The following is a 20186-nucleotide window of genomic DNA, read 5'->3' as shown; positions in this document are numbered from 1 at the left end:
TATAATTTATAAACAATAGACCTAGTCGCACGATACGTAGCGGCTAGTCAAATTTGTGGAATTAGCACCTCTTTGTTTGTAAGTAAATACTTTCTGCGATAGACACAGTCTTTAGATTGAAAGCTAAAATTATTTCAAAATCAATTCCACCTCGATATAACATGGTCAAATCGGAGTTCACGATCACTTCACGCTACTCAAGAAAAAAACGTGTTTATTGCGTTATTTGGTAAAATACATTTGAACTGTTATCATTGCGAATCATGTAAAAACTCTTCTTTCAAGACCTAATTTACCTTTTAAAAATTGCAACTCGCCTATTTCGAAAGCTATCATGCAGTTGTCAATTGAAATCGATGCCAACACATCGTGCTACGACATTCGCTTTACTTCCGCAATGTAATCTTTATGATCACTACCATTCGGAAAACTTCGGGTTCTACCGGCATTACCATGCGGCATTTTGATTGGTTAATGGCATTCTTGACCCATCGGGTCAAAGGACACATGCTAATGTTTCACAAACATCATGGCGGGTCTGGTTTTTTTTACCGAAGCGATCAAGTGATCAAAAATAATCGCTCCCGATAAAAATAAGTCGGATTTTACTTACATTTCATATCAAAAAAAAAAAAAGTTAAATTTGTTGAGGAATTATTGCTATAACTGGTGTATAACATGGCCAAGTAAGTTATGTCACGTCGTAACTTTGATCGTTTTGAAGCTTTATTTGTAAACGTTTTAGAAGTTGATGGCACGAATAATAAATTACAACAATACGTCAATTAATTACGTGATCGATTTTTTGAAGGAGAATGTTTTTGGAGTGAATAAAATTATGAGATTCGTGAACATAAATCTGGCTTAACGTTTTGAATGCGTTTCCTTCAACGTTTTACAAAACAATTAAATTGCAACAATAATTTATTTGTGTTTGTTTTTAGTCTGCAGCATTTGTATTTCGAGAATGTTTCAAACTCTTCTAAATTGTGAAACATAATGTGTTGATTCCATTAAAAAAAATATTTGCCCTGTGACTGAGCTCACTAATATTCATAATTGTAAATAAGTTCTGTTAATCAATGAAGGAAAGATATGTAAATGATATGCAAATTATTATGCAAATTAGCCCCGGCGCTATGCATTTTTTCTGGGGAGAACCCTGGCCTGGTGACGAAAGGATAGAATTTTTTGGTGATTAAGGTGGTTGATTGATGAGTGGCTGTATACATTATTAAGCAAATCATTATTTTAATGTTTTATCTTTGCAGTGTTTCATTGGCAGGCAACTATCATGGGACCGGTAAGTTATTCATAATCTAAGACATGTCATGGGTTACTACAGGTGTAAGTTGGTTTTGGCATTACCCATCGCAAATTAGGTGGATTCATATGCATTTTTTTTGTTTCAGTGAAATGTTTTTGACTTTATAATGCCTTCTCCCTTGCAAAATATACTGTATATAGTCAATTTGAAATGAACAGATTTATAGTTATTGGTAGTTGTGAAACTTCATAAAAACTATGCATTAATCATGTTATTTATTTTCTTATACAGCCAGACAGTCCATACCATGGTGGCGTTTTCTTCCTAGCTGTTCATTTCCCAACAGATTACCCATTCAAACCACCAAAGGTAAAAGAGCATGTCGTTCTTTACTTCATTAATGTTATTGTTAATATTTCACTATATTCATTGATCAATCTTGGGTCAGTGGGTCATGTGACATCAAATAATTGAACACCATAAGAAAAAACAGTATGTTTAAATAACTATAACAGTTAATAATTAAGGTAGAGATGCAGGTTCGTGGGCATTTTTCGTGAATTTTTTTTTTTTTTTGCTTTTTCTCACCCAGACAGTCTTGGCTAGATAGTGTTAAAATTTTGGAGCATTGTCATTGTTGGAACATACTCAAAAATCAATTTTAAAATAAAGGAAACCGAGGCACGCGTATGTGATTAAAAGTCCCGAAAGTTTGTTTGCGTTGCTCTTTGATTGACAAGTCACTGTTGATGTTATATGCAAATGATTGCTAGCCCCAGTTACGGAGCAGCCGGTGTGCGACTTCCTGTCCTGGCTTTCTGTTTACTTACCTCAAGCGCGATCAACTAGCAAACTACAAAAACAGACAAGACGTAGACGATTCCAGCAATGCAAGCGGAATGAAACAAAACATACACTTGTAACTGATAAGTAAACTTTTTCACCCTTAAATAAATTGGTTTTTCATTTATTTTCATGTAGGAGGTAGCGTCGATAGGGCGATTTAATTTTCGCGCAAAACAAGGCCACAATTTTTTTTGTTTTCTTGGTGCATACATAGATTTCAAGCTTTTTCGCACTGTTGGCAAAACTAAAAAATGTTTCCACAAATTTTTACTCCAACGGCGTTTTAAAACTGAAGTAAACATTTTTCGTTTCGATGTAATGATTATCGTGCTGAATAAATTGTGATGCAATTGACAAACAACACTGCTGTTGCTGTCATCGATAACTAACTTTTCAGTGCCAAAATACACAAACATAAAATGCTTGGTTAATTAAAAATAAAAAAAATACCCTGGAAATTACCGAAAAATCGGCAATGAGATGCTGTTTTTAAACACCGCGGAAAAATCATGCACTCTGCGATGCCATCTTGGTTACCTTAATCGGAAACCCCCTTGTCAGCTAGCATGCACCAGTAGCGATGTCGCAAACTACGTTGTATGGTCGTGATCGGCGACCTCTGGTACTAAGGAACTATATGAATGAGGTATTTCCAGAGGTCAGAGTTCGTTTAATTTGCATCGACCTGTCTCGTCTGTAGTTGAATGAAACCTGCATCGATTTACAATAGTTCCCTTTATTTTTTTACCTGACGATTTAACATCGGCAAATTACAGTGAATGGTGTATTTCTAGGAGTTTCTGTTACACATATGAAGCGAATGATTCGTTTTAAAACTTTTTTTTACAAAATGGCAATTATCTCAGTTTCATTTTTTACTCCAAATTTCAACTTTAAAACTATTTAACTTCTAGACGGTTCATTTGTTTTCGATGAAATTTTCATGGGTCATTATTCAGGTCTATCTTAAGTAAATGGCTTCGTATGGTTTCACTGTCTTTACTGGAACAGAAACAATAGCGCTGCCAATTAGCGGCTCTGTTAACTGTGGACGATTTATAAAATGTGAATGTTTCAAAGAGCACTGTGTAAAAACTTTTCAATGGAAGCACTAATAAATAAGCCATTATGTTCCTAGTAAACAGAAGTTTTAAATAAGTGTTCTTAAATTAAAATCAGGGTATGCATTCAAAAGTTAAATAGTTTTAAGTGCACTTTCACCTAAAATGCATGATTTTAACCCAAAATCAACACCACTTAATATGGTATCATAGTACATTATTGTAAACCATAAAACTCAAAAGTTTAAATAAAACTCTTTCAAATGATATATAACTTGATTGGTAAAAAGTATATTTTACTCATGTAATTACAGTAATTAGAGGCAATTAGAAATATAGTCTCCCAACCTGCATCTCTACCTTTAACATCCAACACTTTAACAATACAAATTGAACTCAATAATAATGGAGTTATTGCATCCTTGGAAATAGTTTCCATTGGTTGACAGCAAAAAAATGTTAGTAATAAAGTACAATACATATAATACTAAAGTGAAATGTCAGTTATTGTTATTTCTGATTTCAAATATTTTGTATATGTATTAACTAACTTGTCTTATTATTTCGTCTTCTCTTGAACTCATGATATATTTAAATATCTGGACATTCTTCTGGAATATTGATATTAGTAAATAACTCAATAGACTGTTACTACCTCTGTCGGTAATTTCACAATGTTTAGTTACATTGTAATGTGTTATAATTTAAGGTAGAGATGCACTTTATTTGTGAATTTCAATAAAAAAAATTTTTTTCGTTTTTTATATAGATTTTTATCTAAAGAACATTTTGTGAAAATTTGACCAATGTATTCTTATTGGAACACTGTTAAAATTGCTGTTTATTTTCTGGTTAAAAATAAAAAAAACACTCACACATGGCAATGTTCATGTCCAATTGCCTAATTTGCATGAGCAATCAAATAACAGAACCTTTGATTGACAATATGCAAATCGAGATTGTACGGGTCATAGTTCATTCAATTCACGCACATGTGCAATTATTCTCAAATCAGTTATCGCTCGCTAGTAAACCAAACATTATATTTCCTCAGCGTTTTTTTCCAAATGTTTATCATTACATTATGCGTGGTGTGAAAAGAAAGAGAGGTAGAAAGAAGATTCAGATGATTTTTATGTCGGAAGAGGCAAAAGCTAAATTGAAGGCATCAGCCCACCGAACGAAAAACAAAATCGATGTGAGCGTCCAAACGTGACTTTCCCTGAAGGCGGGAATCCGAGTTTCTGATTGACTGAGAGATATTATTTTTAAATAATTGTTCTCAAAAAATAAACTGAGCATGTGAAGAATAATTTAACATTGTTTACAGTGATAACAGCTCATTGTCGAAACGAAGCTTACCCATTTACGCTAGTCACAATAAACATCATACTCTTGAATAGGCGTCAATGACTATGGTAAATCTTAGACTCTATTTTAGGCATCAGGAATGATTGAAATGTCTGAAAATGACACCAAAATACACCTTAAAAGTCCCATTTTATTTTTTTCTAAATCCCATCCCGAATTTACGGCAAAATAAGGGACATGTGAGCTTTGATTCTAACCGGATATATTGCACTGGGTCGGGGAGATACAAACTTTCGTGTATCTTTTGTCCAATAGGTACCTGTACTTCGATCATTCGCAAGTTTTGCTAGGTGGTGCGAGACAGCTTTGTTTGCAACCGGACGAACTCCGTTTAATTCAATGAAGCAAACAACTAACAATGCTAAAATAAATTGCAGAGTGTCACACGCAATGTAATATTACTGTAATTGGTATAGTACAGGTGTGATGGTTCAAATACCAAAATGGCAACAGTAACATAAAGACTTCCCTGGCGGCAATGATAACATACGAACACGGAGCCAACAGATGAGGTTTCAACTGGTACTGGTATTATTATACTCTGCAAACATCAAATACAATAACGCGGTAAAACTCCAAACCTCCAATAACTAGATACTTAAACTCCAACACAATTCAACAAGATCTCCGATCTGATCTCAGTGCTGAACGACTCTCCTATATATACCCCCACTGTCTATAAATAGACCATTACATCAGCATACATAATGAGTCTGGAACTTACTACAAATTTCTAGAATGTTCCATTACCTTCTATTGCCTTCTACAGTGTTCTATTACCTATTCAACCAGTTCCTAAAAATCTAGAATATTCTATCCAGACACAGTACGTTTCTAGAACATTCTCAGTGATACGGAAGTGGTAAACAAGTCGTATGCAACACAGAGGTAGGCTAAAATTAATTAAGAACAAGCAAATAATTTCAATGAAAAATAAATCACCGAGAGAGGTAACTCTTTTTGACGCGCTGACCGCGTCTCCGCGTCTGATGTTTTGTTTTCCTTGTCATAATACTGATTAATGATTTTGTTCTGCCACGACCTTTTCTTTTTCCGTGAAAAATGGGGAAGTTTACGCCAATTTGACGTTTTTTTTAAACTAACGAAGCACACTGTTTAGCAATCCTATTTTTTTTATTTGCTGATTTCTATTCAGAAAAATTTGACCGCTCGAAAATGCACCTTAATTTTGCACTCTTAAAACATGTCAGATTTCCAACACTAATTATTTAAAAACCGGTCTAAATTTTTAAAATTTTTACGTTAGGAGCTGGAGCTCTTTTCTTGCAGGCGACCGTCGCCGGTAGTACAACAGCATGTTTTGTACGTACGTACCGTGCGCTGATTGTCTGCGACTGTCTTAGTGTAGCTGCCCCAGTAACCAACGCAAAATACTGATGTAACCTTCACTTTATTTATAACAAACAATATTGAGAAGATTGTAACACCGCCAAACTCGTTGGCAGCATAAACGATACTTGGGCAGCGAAAAAGACGAAAACTAGATGCAGTGAAACGAGCGTTTCACTTCCAGTGAAAGCGAAAAATGGCGACTGCCTCAATCCTCGTACAGAGCGCGCACAACACCAAAAACTGCCGTGAGATAAATAAACGAGTGGGAGCACTAAAAGAATCAGGAACAAGTCTAAACAACAAAACTACAGTACCTATTAGTATGACCTGTAGTAAAATTCAGAAGAAGACGTCTTTCACGTGTACATAGCACGCCGACAAATGAACGAGGCTAAACAAAGCGCGGGAACGCGGCGAAGTTTTAGGTTGCTCGGGCAACGGCAGCCACACTCCCACCCAAATCATCCAAGATGATTTCTAAAAAGAGGAGGTATTCGGAATAAACAAATATCGCCTTATCAATGTAAAACATGTGAACGATCAAGGTCAACTACTTTGTCTACTCAGTAGAAGAAGTAACATCATTTCAATTCTTCATGACAGGAAATGAGAAGAATCAGCTTATGAATTGGACGGTCTAAAAACGTTCTATTGTAAATTGGCTTACCTGTTTTATCTTAGTTCGGAGTGGCCATTAGTAGCTTTACCTTTCTCACAAGACCATCACTTTAGCCAATCTCCAATCAGAGCGAAAGATGTTCTCGTCTTTTAGCATAACTATATCACCAACTCTGATATTTTCTTTGGTACCTTGCCAGGTTTTTCTTGACTGAAGATTGTACAAATATTCTTTTTCCCACCTTGTCCAGAACAGATTGGCCTCTGATTGGACTCTGCGCCACCTCTTTCTTGCATATATATCTTCCCTCACAAAATCTCCAGGAGGTGGAGGGGTGACAATTCCAGACTTCATTGTGAGGATATTGTTTGGCGATAGAGGAAGGAATCCGTTAGGGTCTTCCAAATCATCCACCGTCAGTGGTCTGCTGTTGATTATGGCCATTGTCTCGTACAGGAATGTACGCAAAGCTGATGTGTTCAGCTGGGTTCCATTCTGGATCAGGATTCCATCTAAGACACTTCTGATAGTCCGGATCTGCCTCTCCCATACTCCGCCCATGTGGCTTGATGAAGGAGTGTTAAATAAGAACTCACAATTTTGGGAGAGAAGTTTTCTTGCGATACTATCAATGTTTAACTTGTTAAGATTCTCCTTCAGTTCATGACTCACACCAACAAAGTTGGTTCCCTGGTCACAGCGAATCATGAGGACATTTCCTTGAATGGCAACTAGGCATCTCAATGCATTGATGAACGAATCCGTAGACATATCAACTAAGACCTCAATATGAACAGCTCTTGATGCGAGGCACGTGAAGATTAACCCATACCTCTTCAGCTCCTTTCGTCCTTCTTTGATCATAAATGGTCCAAAACAGTCCAGTCCACAGTGGGTAAATGGTGGAGAGGGTTCTGTCCTGTCTTCTGGGAGGTTTGCCATTTTTTGTGACACTCTTCTTCCTCTCAGTTTTTTGCACGTAACACAGTTTTGGATCAGGGACGACCCTGTTGAACGACACCCAACAATCCAGTATCCATGATTCCGAATCTCATCGATAGTCATGCCTCGACCTTGATGACCTATGCGGTCATGATAATGACTTGCAACCAATGTTGAGAAATGGTTTCTCTTTGGCAACAAAATTGGATGCTTCACTCCATATAAGAAGGCTGACCTTTTCAATCTGCCTCCCACCCATAGCAAACCATTCTCATCGAGAAAGGGGTCCAGGTTCTTTAGAGGATCGTCTCTATGACTAGAAGTGTATCTCTTCTGGAGATTCTGTATACTGTCTTTGAATGTTTCTTGCTGTATAACTCTGATAAGGTTTGTCTCTGCTAAGTTTCTAACCTGTGTTTTGGAGAATTAACTTTCCCTGTTTTTTGAGTGAACATTCAACAATGACTGCCACTGCTGTCACTGCCTTTAAATAGCTAGAAAATCTGCTCATCCTCTCTGTGAAGCTAGTGAACTTCGTTCTCTGTACAATATGAACAACTGTCGGTTTAACCTCTACATCATCTGGTGAGATTTCCAAGTCAATGACTGCAGTCTGAGCTGAAGCCTCTGTTTCCCACAAAAAACTTAGGGCCTGTATGCCAGTTGGATTTGGCGATTTCATCAGCTGTTAGACCACGTGTGGCATGATCTGCAGGGTTATCAGTGGTTGAAACATATTTCCACTGTGTCGGCTGGGAAACTTCTCTAATTCGTTGAACCCTGTTCGCAACGAACATCTTGAGTCTCTTCGTATCATTCTTTATATATCCCAAGACTACCTTGGAATCCGTCCAAAATTGATGTGACATGTCTTTATAGCCCATTTCAGTCTCGAGAACCTTAGAAACCTTTGCTGAAATTGTTGCAGCTTGTAGTTCCAGTCTAGGTATAGTTACAGGTTTCAATGGGGCAACTCTTGCCTTCGCCATGACTAAGGCACAGTGTACCTTTTCATCTGTTGTCTTCAGACGCACATATGAACATTGTCCATAACCAGAAAACGATGCGTCAGAAAAGTGGTGAAGTTGTACTGAGACTGCTTGACCCAAATCATCTGGAATGAAGCATCGCGGAATTTTGATCTCACTCAGTTTCAACAGCTCGGCTTTCCAGCGTTCCCAATCTGGACGAAGATCATCTGGCAATGGGTCATCCCAATCTGCTCTGTCCTGGCACATTCTTTGGAGTATCATCTTTCCAACTAAGACTAAGGGCGAAATAAGACCTAAGGGGTCGTAAATTGAGGCAACTGTTGCTAGAATCCCACAACGAGTCAAGGGGTGATCCTTTAATGTCAACTTAAAACAAAAGGTATCTGATTCGATGCACCACTGTATACCTAAAACCTTCTCTGGCGAAAAACTCTTCTGACTGGGTTCAAGGTCATTCTGTGTTATAGTCGCTCTTTCGGACTCTAGAAGACTTAACATTACCTCAGAATTATTACAACTAATTTTGTGTAGCCGCAAGTTACCCTTTTTACAGATCTCAACAGCATTGTGAATGAGATCCTTCATAGCTTCTACACTTTGTTCCGACTTCAACCCATCATCAACATAAAAGTTGTTTTTCAAGAATTCTGAAGCATTCTCTCCAAGGTGCTTGTCGTCCTTGGCAAGTTGTTTTAAGCCGAAGTTCGCACATGCTGGCGATGAAACAGCTCCAAACAAATGGACTTTCATCCTAAAGTCAACTGGGGGTTGTGTGAAGTCTTCGTCTTCCCACCACAAAAACCTGAGAAAGTCTTGGTGTTCGGACTTCACACGAAACTGATGGAACATTTTTTCGACATCACACGTCAAGGCAATTGGGTGTTCACGGAACCTGCAGAGTACTCCAATTAAGGGGTTGATCAAGTCTGGACCTGACAAAAGGTGGTCATTCAAGCTTGAAACCTGGTAACGAGCGCTACAATCAAAGACAACTCTTACCTTATTCGGTTTTCTGGGATGGTATACTCCATGATGAGGTATATACCATGGTGTTGATGTCAGTGGCTCATCATATGGGACCATTACTGCATCACCTCTCTTTAGTATCTCTCTCATGAAAGTGGTGTAATGATTTTGATATTCTGGTTTTCTCTGGAATTGTTTCAACAAGCCTATGGCACGATGCATGGCTGCTTGACGATTATTTGGTAACTGTGGAGGTTTTCCATTCCTAAATGGTAGCGGCATCTCATAATACCCATCTTCTCTCTGCCGAATACCATTTGATACGATTTCTATAAACTTCATGTCTTCTTGAGACATAGTCTTATAATCTTCATCTCTGAAATCTCTTTCTACAATACTCAGCAAATCAGCAATAGTGACTTCTTTGATTGGAGTCTTACAGTACAGTTCTCGCGGAAGCTTTGGCTTCACTTCAGCTTCACCTTCGCTTCAGCATCGCATCATTATGGCATTGTTATGGCTTCAGCATCGCTTCAATGTCGCGACATTAAAAAGTTAGGCGATTATCGCTTCGCTTCATTGTGGCCTCATTATGGCGACAATGTGGCATCAGCATCGCTTCATCAAACAAAGAAGTACTGTACTCATTTCCCCCAAACCTCTTGACCGCTTCCGCTTTTGACCGGTCAATTTCCGTTTTATTTTCGACCGTGCACAAATTCGGACTACTAAAAATTTTCTGGTTTTCATAGATCATGGTTACTAGTTTAGTAACCGTGCATAGATGTTGAACAACCGTCAAAAGTTCAAATACTTTTTGTTTTAACTATCTATAATTATATGCACGCAATCTGACCCTTTGACCTAGATTTGGCTGGGATTGAATATTTTATTTTAGACAATATTCCGACGTGACGCACTGCTACAAAATGTATTCAACAGAAGTACAACATGGTTGTCTGGGTTTCTTTTCCTGATTGTGTTGAGTTTACGATTTGTATAATTATTGTTGTTTCCCCCCAAGCAGAAGACAAGCCGAAGGACCATGAAGCTAAATAGAATTCCCACGCATGGACGTGGACTGAGTGACAGAAAATATTTCTAAGGCTAAAATAAAAATGACCTACTATTACACCTCTTTGTGTATTTGTCAATTTTGTATATATTTGGTATGATCGTAAATACCTAGAAAAATCTCGTCTTTCGTTAATAATTTCATTTGTTTGAAATGTCTACCGACCGTAATTTGTTTCTCCAAATGGTCCCGACGTCCGTCATTCAACACAATCAGCATTTATTTATCGCAATTCATGGGGATAATGTCCCGTAATTTGCGGGCTGTACAACCAAATAATTAAACAAGTACTATTTATTGTATTTTTGTTTTACCTCGCGAAACTACAACAGAGCGTAGAGTTGTCGCGGTTAAATAGTCGCCTTGAAATCGATGGAACTTCAACTACTAGTATCAATTTCTCACCTTGAAATAAAAAAAATCGAAGAGCATCGGGGGATATATTATTAACCAGTCTTACGAATCGCTAGCTTTATTTTATTCGAATTCATAAAATTCATGAGTTTTCGACATTTGTTGGCAACTTCCGCGCTAAAATGGTTGAAAATGTGGGTGTGGTTTTTTCGCAAAGTCCTGTTGATAATACGGACAAATATGGTTCTGTGACCCAGGTCGTGCTCCGATCAGGTGACTTTCAGCCAATCAATGATGTTGTAACAAAACATATTTAACGCAAATTGAAGGGTCGTCGTACCATCCAATCTCCATCGTCGATTCACAAAGTTTTGTTTGTGCTGTGGCAGGCTTCACAATTATTCACTGAAAAACATCGGTATATTTTGACAAACGGATGTGATTTTACCTCAGTTCAAAAAAAGAAAGAAAAAAAACAGAGCCGAGATACAAATCAGTTTTGCAAGTTGGGAAATAAGGTAAACCAAACTGGGGTCGATAATTTTCAGTATCGAAGGACTTCCGTGTGAATCATGATTTTCAAATTGTTCATTGGCTGGTCACCAAATATTTACGGCCACAGTAAATGGACACGTTTTTTTTCTGAAGCCCAATAAAATATTTCTGCATGTGAAGCGCTGTTCGATTTTTTACAGGGCATGTGGCTCGTTTTCATTCGAAAATATGTTTGTGAGAATACTTTTAAAGTACATATAGATCGAGCTCAGATCACTGATCGTGACTTAATTTTGAGAATTGGTTGTCAAATTTTACCAGACCGACGCCACTACAACCATCCAATCATATGTTGGAAATGTACGCACTTGTTTTGGAACTTTGTATCAAGATGACTGGCGACGACGCCGACGCTCCAGGCGGCATACTCGTGTTTTAGTAGTCCGGGCATGGGGTCGGACTCGGCTAAAACTAAACGAAACACAGAAAAATACCACCGAAATGAGGAATCTGAATCTGCTCTTCTAGCAGCAAATAAAATGAGCGAAAAACGGTAAATTTTATAACAAGAACAGTTTCACTTCGTATACAGCAAATTGTGTTGTATCAGAACGACGATTGCATCGTGTGATTTGAATTTATCACGATTTTCCTTCTAGTCAATATGGAACTCGTCACCTTGCCGATTGTAATGTACTTCGCAAAGTTGTTGGTGCCCAATACTCGCAACACTAAAATAATTAAACAAGATATCTTTTTAAAATGTCATTTTACTCTTGATCATATTATTTTATTCGCCTTGAATTTCAAATCGATTACATATCGAACTTCTGTACATGTTTTTGTCTACTGCCCTTCTGCGTGCAAATAATGAGGTCATACTCATGTCACAATAAGTTGAAGCTGATGCCATGTTGATGCCATGAGACTGCGAAGCTGAGGCCACGATGATGCCACAAAATAGCGAGGCGAACACAGCTTCAATTTTCAATGACGCGAAGCTGATGCCACAATGATGCGATGCTGAGGCGACAATGAAGCCATGCGTAGGCGACAATGATGCCACAAAAGCCAAAGCTTCCGCGAGAACTGTACTGTATATACATACATCACATTTGATTGCTCGTCAGGCTTGATGGGGGCATGTATGGTTCTGTTAACAACCGTGTGGGTGTGACCAAATGCATCAAATTCCTCTGAAAGTTGAGTCTGAGATCCACCAACAATGCTCCAACCGAGTTTAGTTTCTACGCCATATGGTTGATTGCCACTGCCTAAGACGCAATTCTGAGGTGCTAAAGCACTTGGGCAGTTGTATCCAATTAACAAACCAACTGGGCAGTCCTGCTTAGGAGTCAGCAGATCTGCAATCCTATGTAGGTGAGACCATTCACGAGCAGTTTCAGGTGTAGCAATGTGGGACCTGTCCAGTGGGATATGATCTCTGGAATATGTTGTTGGGAGAGGAATCCTTGACGTAGAGTTAAATCCACTCACCACAAGATTTTCATATTTATGACTTTCTACAAGGTCTCCCTTTGAAGTCATCGTTGACAAACGTAGCTTTGCTGGGCTAGAGTGTGCTTGTAGGTCCTCCTCGATCTGGTCCAATATAAATGTGACATCTGACATAGTGTCAGAAGGCTTCCGCAATGATGAAGGCATTGCCAAATCTCTTTTCAAGAACACATTTTGCTTCATCAAATGCATTTTGGCTCCGTAGAAGAAAGAATCCACTCACTGTTTCCCTTGCCTGGCCTCCTAAATAACGTTTCAGGTAATGAATTTTCTCACCCTGTGGAATACCTCTACTTCCAATCTAGGTATTGAAGTGGGTCTCCAGTAAAGACTTGGGGTTCAGGAGTAGGTAGACGGCTCATAGCAATTGTCCGGGCAAACATTTCTGCTGTCAACTCTGAAGATGGTAGGTAAGCTTGAGTGTCTGTGTTCATGTTCTTGGTGTATGGCGTTGGAGGAGCACATTTCTCAGGAGGTACGTTTTCCTTCTTTACAGTAGTACCCAGTACTTTACAGTTGGATTTGTGAACAAGCTGTGAACAAGTGCTTAAGATCAGGCACTTTCTTTGACAGTTGAGATGTGCTGCGAATCGAATCAGAGTCATCTTCTTCATCGCTATACACTTTCAGTCTTGCTTCTTCTGCCTTCAACTCGGCAGCTAGTTTCCGTTCTTCTAATTCCCGTCTCAAATTAGACATTTTCCTTTCAGTTTGTAAACTCCTTCGTTTTTCTTCCAAACTTCTTTAGTTTTCTTCAAACTCAATTTGTTCTATCATTTCTTGTTTCTTGTTAAGGAGTATTTGGGCTTCCAACTTAGTTTTCAAGGCAGCTGCCTCTGCTGCGGCTTCTCAACGTCGGTATGAACTGCTTGAAGCTTTGGAATATCTGGAGACTAAAGATGATCTTGATCCCTCATGCTTGATAGGCAACCTTGACATGAGGTCTTTGTTGTTGTGAAATACAATAATTTTACATCAAATGTCTATACGTTAACTTTCAATTTCAATAGTCTAGAAAGTATGACAAAGCAGTAATTCCTGGTTTAACGTGCAAATATGCAAATTAGATTTTTTCTCGTCTTCTATTTTTGGTGAATTCTTGGGTTTTAAATTAAAATAGCTGATAGACGCTTTGGCCATTTGCCTCGAAATTTTCACACATTATTGACAAGGTGTTCGTTCCCCCTTCAAAATGCATCCGAACAGTTTATTACGGCGAGTGGAACAAAAATAACAAGTCCGCAATTAACATGGATATATAAATTATGCAAAAATAGAAAAGAGTGAACTTTGAGGTCATGCTGTGTGACTTTGATAGCCGTTAGAGAGATGTGTGGACGCATTTGAATTAGTAGTATACCAAGGTATCCAGTGATGTAATTTTACCCACAAACGGACTTGAAGTTTTTAGGCTAATTTTTTTTAAACCACTTTTGCCCAAAAAAGCATATTTTTGACCCAAAATCAAAAACGCATTCTGGATATTTAAAATAAAGAAAAGTTTTACAAAGTTTGTATAATAAGCTTTCAGAAAATATATAACATGTTGGATATATAATACTATTTTCATTGTCTAAGTACTCAATTAAAAGACAAGGCAAATAAACTGCATCTCTACCTTAAGTTAGTGACATACATGTAAAGTAAGTCATTTGCATGTTCAGATGGATACATGTTGATGCAATTGGCCAATTCTCATATTGTCCTATCTTATACAAAATGCTTGTATATTTGTAGGTGTCTTTCACAACTCGGATTTACCATCCCAATATAAATAGTAATGGTAGTATTTGTTTGGATATTTTAAGATCACAGTGGTCACCCGCATTAACAACATCAAAAGGTAAGATTTTCACTTGTGTCTTGCAGTACATCTCATTCTAACTTATTTTGACAATTACTAGATGTTATTTCCTTTTGGCAACGGCTTATAGAACTTGTTTTTGAAAACTGAAAATAAACACTACCGATATTTACTTTGGGATGATCTCATTCACATTGGTTCATTTCAAAACAATTGATATCTACTTTTTTATATCTGATGTTTTTTGGCAACTAGCCAAATACAAATATAAGACAGCTATTCCAACCAAACCAAATGGATTTTCATTGTTTCTATCTATTCTGTGGTCTCCTAGCAACTATCATATGATCACAAAGTTATAAATTGTGCATTAGTTCACAATTATAAATATTAAAATATTCTCAGTAATGACAGATGGAGTTGTCACAAAATCTGGGTTTCAAGTTTCAGTGTTAATTATGTACCTAATCCTTGATATAACTAGTCCACAGATCTAATCCTTGATATAACTAGTCCACAGATCTAATTCTTGATATAACTAGTCCACAGATCTAATCCTTGATATAACTAGTCCACAGATCTAATCCTTGATATAACTAGTCCACAGATCTAATCCCTTGATATAACTAGTCCACAGATCTAATCCTTGATGTAACTAGTCCACAGATCTAATCCTTGATATAACTAGTCCACAGATCTAATCCTTGATATAACTAGTCCGTAGGTCTAATCCTTAATATATCTAGTCCACAGATCTAATCCTTGATATAACTAGTCCACAGATCTAATCCTTGATATAACTAGTCCACAGATCTAATCCTTGATATAACTAGTCCACAGATCTAATCATTGATATAACTAGTCCACAGATCTAATCATTGATATAACTAGTCCACAGATCTAATCATTGATATAACTAGTCCACAGATCTATTCCTTGATATAACTAGTCCACAGATCTAATCATTGATATAACTAGTCCACAGATCTAATCATTGATATAACTAGTCCACAGATCTAATCATTGATATAACTAGTCCACAGATCTATTCCTTGATATAACTAGTCCACAGATCTATTCCTTGATATAACTAGTCCATGGACCTAATCCTTGATATAACTAGTCCACAGACCTAATCCTTGATATAACTAGTCCATAGGTCTAATCCTTGATATAACTAGTCCACAGATCTATTCCTTGATATAACTAGTCCACAGATCTAATCCTTGATATAACTAGTCCACAGACCTAATGCTTGATACAACTAGTCCACAGATCTAATCCTTGATATAACTAGTCCACAGATCTAATCATTGATATAACTAGTCCATAGGTCTAATCCTTGGTATAACTAGTCCACAGATCTATTCCTTGATATAACTAGTCCATAGACCTAATCCTTGATATAACTAGTCCACAGACCTAATCCTTGATATAACTAGTCCACAGATCTAATCATTGATATAACTAGTCCACAGATCTAATCCTTGATATAACTAGTCCACAGATCTAATCCTTGATATAACTACATGTAGTCCATAGGTCTAATCCTTGATATAACTAGTCCACAGATCTAATCCTTGATATAACTAGTCCACATATCTAATCCTTGATATAACTAGTCCACAGATCTAATCCTTGATATAACTAGTCCACAGATCTAATCCTTGATATAACTAGTCCATAGGTCTAATCCTTAATATATCTAGTCCACAGATCTAATCCTTGATATAACTAGTCCACAGATCTAATCCTTGATATAACTAGTCCACAGATCTAATCCTTGATATAACTAGTCCACAGATCTAATCCTTGATATAACTAGTCCATAGGTCTAATCCTTAATATATCTAGTCCACAGATCTAATCCTTGATATAACTAGTCCACAGATCTAATTCTTGATATAACTAGTCCACAGATCTAATCCTTGATATAACTAGTCCATAGGTCTAATCCTTAATATATCTAGTCCACAGATCTAATCCTTGATATAACTAGTCCACAGATCTAATCCTTGATATAACTAGTCCACAGATCTAATCCTTGATATAACTAGTCCACAGATCTAATCCTTGATATAACTAGTCCATAGGTCTAATCCTTATTATATCTAGTCCACAGATCTAATCCTTGATATAACTAGTCCACAGATCTAATCCTTGATATAACTAGTCCACAGATCTAATCCTTAATATAACTAGTCCACAGACCTAATCCTTGATATAACTAGTCCACAGACCTAATCATTGATATAACTAGTCCACAGATCTATTCCTTGATATAACTAGTCCACAGATCTAGTCCTTGATATAACTAGTCCATAGGTCTAATCCTTGATATAACTACATGTAGTCCATAGGTCTATTCCTTGATATAACTAGTCCATAGACCTAATCTTTGATATAACTAGTCCACAGACCTAATCCTTGATATAACTAGTCCATAGGTCTAATCCTTGATATAACTAGTCCACAGGTCTAATCCTTGATATAACTAGTCCACAGATCTAATCCTTGATATAACTAGTCCACAGATCTAATCCTTGATATAACTAGTCCACAGATCTAATCCTTGATATAACTAGTCCATAGGTCTAATCCTTAATATATCTAGTCCACAGATCTAATCCTTGATATAACTAGTCCACAGATCTAATCCTTGATATAACTAGTCCATAGGTCTAATCCTTAATATATCTAGTCCACAGATCTAATCCTTGATATAACTAGTCCACAGATCTAATCCTTGATATAACTACATGTAGTCCATAGGTCTAATCCTTGATATATCTAATCCTTGATATAACTAGTCCACAGATCTAATCCTTGATATAACTAGTCCACAGATCTAATCCTTGATATAACTAGTCCACAGATCTAATCCTTAATATAACTATTCCACAGACCTAATCCTTGATATAACTAGTCCACAGACCTAATCCTTGATATAACTAGTCCACAGATCTAATCCTTGATATAACTAGTCCACAGATCTAATCCTTGATATAACTAGTCCACAGACCTAATCCTTGATATGACTAGTCCACAGATCTAATCCTTGATATGACTAGTCCACAGATCTAATCCTTGATATAACTAGTCCACAGACCTAATCCTTTATATAACTAGTCCACAGACCTAATCCTTGATATAACTAGTCCACAGATCTAATCATTGATATAACTAGTCCACAGATCTAATCATTGATATAACTAGTCCACAGATCTAATCATTGATATAACTAGTTCACATATCTAATCATTGATATAACTTAGTCCACAGATCTAATCCTTGATATAACTAGTCCACAGATCTAGTCATTGATATAACTAGTCCACAGATCTAATCCTTGATATAACTAGTCCACAGACCTAATCCTTGATATAACTAGTCCACAGATCTAATCATTGATATAACTAGTCCACAGATCTAATCATAGATATAACTAGTCCACAGATCTAATCATTGATATAACTAGTTCACAGATCTAATCCTTGATATAACTAGTCCACAGACCTAATCCTTGATATAACTAGTCCACAGATCTAATCCTTAATATAACTAGTCCACAGATTCAGGTTTTTAAAATAGTTATTTTGCATTCACTTTCAGTATTGTTATCTATATGTGCATTGCTTTGTGATCCAAATCCAGATGATCCACTTGTTCCAGATATTGCACGTTTATACAAAACAGATCGCCAACAGTACAACCGAACAGCTCGAGAATGGGCACAGAAGTACGCCATGTAACAGAACTTTGATATGAAGTTATAGGATGTGGTATTGTTGGTATTGCATACAGTGAATCCATGGGTTAATAAATTGTCAGCAAGTATCCATGATGGAATTCTGATTAGGGTGGGGGTGGGTGTGGGCTGGGGTGAGGTGGGTGTACGTTTATGATATTTGTTATTGTGTTGTTTTTCAGTGCCACATATACATGTATTCAGAATTCATATTATTTTATCTGCTGCATACTTCTATTTTTCTCAGATCATTTATTTGGTTATGTTAAAAACTGTAGTAAACATCATTTGTGGGAGGTGGCGGAGTCCGAACAATATTGTTTTTTTTGCGGATGGGTTTTGATTAGTTGTCTTATGTGTAAACAAAAAGTATGAAAGTGCATTTTTGAGCTCATCTATAAAAAATTCTGAATTATATTGTTTTCTGGGCAGTCACATGTATAATTATAGTCTAGCACAGAAAACAATATAATTTACTGTTTTGTAAAAAGCCATGTCTGTATTCATTCCAAAACATATCTGTATTCATTCTACATATAAAGTATATAGGTTACAATACATCAATTACACATTCAAATTTTTTACACAATGCAAATGTTTTCTTTTGCCATTTCAGGCTGTTTTCTCTCATTAACTTATTACTAAATGCACAAAAAGTATGTATAATATTAAGTACATTTATACCACAAAGTATGCACTCGGGCAGTACAGAATCACATTGACTTCTGCTATGCATTAACTGCCTTTGTGCATACTTATATTATGTTCATATTAGGTTCACTGTCCTTTAGTACAAATTATGTTTAAAATTTCATCTCATCTTGAATTTCACTGGTGACATGTCTCACAATCTCACGTTTGAAATCTCTGGCTTTCATCTAAAATCATGACATTATATCTCAGCTGTATATACTTGTAAATCACGACATACTTGTCTGAAATGTCATTTTTTATTGAACGAGAATTTCAGTTTTTGTGAATCATATTTTTTATGGTGGTTTTCAATGTGTTATTTTCTGTATATTCTTTGTTTTATAGTTCATGAAATCAGATTGTTTTGCACTGTTCCCTGTATTTGAGTCAATTTCTTTTTTTGTACATTGTCAGGTGTTACTTTAATTTTGGCCTTGTTTTAAAGAATATTAGTACAATTCAATTAATTTTTGCCATTTGTGAAAAGCTTCAAAACTTTAAAAATCATCGTTAATACTTTATCTTATTAATTCCTTTTAAATATCACTTGTAGTTATCAGAGGCTTAGAGTGTCATTCACCATAACAATATCTACCTGTACATCTGACCCAAATTAACTTTATCAACTACATACACTAGTCATCAAAGCCATGTATGTTTTAAAATATCTATAAACAACAGTTACACATTATGTGCAGAGCTGGTGTAGTGACAATGGCTGTTCTAATTTGTGCATAAGCAATAACCAATCATCTTGGTCGGATTTTAGTCTGAAATGAAAAATTTGCTTATAAATATTCATAAACATGGATTTTTTGACTTCAGTGTAATTGTAAACAAATTTGTTGTAGAAATAAGTCTCTTGTATTAATTTAAAATCTCCCTTGTAGCTGGGGACCATCTTTTTTTTTTTAAAAATCGATATAGCTGTATTGTGGCTGGATTCCAAGTTGAGATTAATTGCATGTAAGCTAATGTTTGGATGATACTGGTCAGCTTTGTGTGATTTTTTATCATGTATACTTAAATTAGTTGTTGAACATTTAACAAAACTGTTGATATTAAACTAGTTAATGGTATTA

General features: G+C 36.5%; 1 protein-coding gene across 3 annotated transcripts in view; it reads left to right on the top strand.

Annotated features, from left to right (window-relative positions):
* LOC144341574 (ubiquitin-conjugating enzyme E2 2-like) overlaps positions 1 to 20186 on the top strand; it is a 37478-nt gene extending 17292 nt beyond the window's left edge. For 2 of the 3 annotated variants that reach the window (XM_085493973.1, XM_085493974.1), the window contains exons 3-6: positions 1272 to 1303; positions 1559 to 1636; positions 14597 to 14702; positions 18276 to 20186. In XM_085493973.1, coding sequence (XP_085350099.1) covers positions 1272 to 1303; positions 1559 to 1636; positions 14597 to 14702; positions 18276 to 18415 — 356 coding nt within the window. In that variant the 3' untranslated portion in view covers positions 18416 to 20186. The remainder of the gene's footprint in view (positions 1 to 1271; positions 1304 to 1558; positions 1637 to 14596; positions 14703 to 18275) is intronic. The other variant, XM_085493975.1, reaches the window with a different exon arrangement.

This window comes from Saccoglossus kowalevskii, chromosome 19 (genome assembly GCF_978046115.1).
Source record: "Saccoglossus kowalevskii chromosome 19, keSacKowa6.1, whole genome shotgun sequence".
In the NCBI taxonomy this organism is placed as follows: domain Eukaryota; kingdom Metazoa; phylum Hemichordata; class Enteropneusta; family Harrimaniidae; genus Saccoglossus; species Saccoglossus kowalevskii.
Note: the sequence above shows the minus strand (reverse complement) of the source record. Positions and strands in the feature narration are given on the sequence as shown.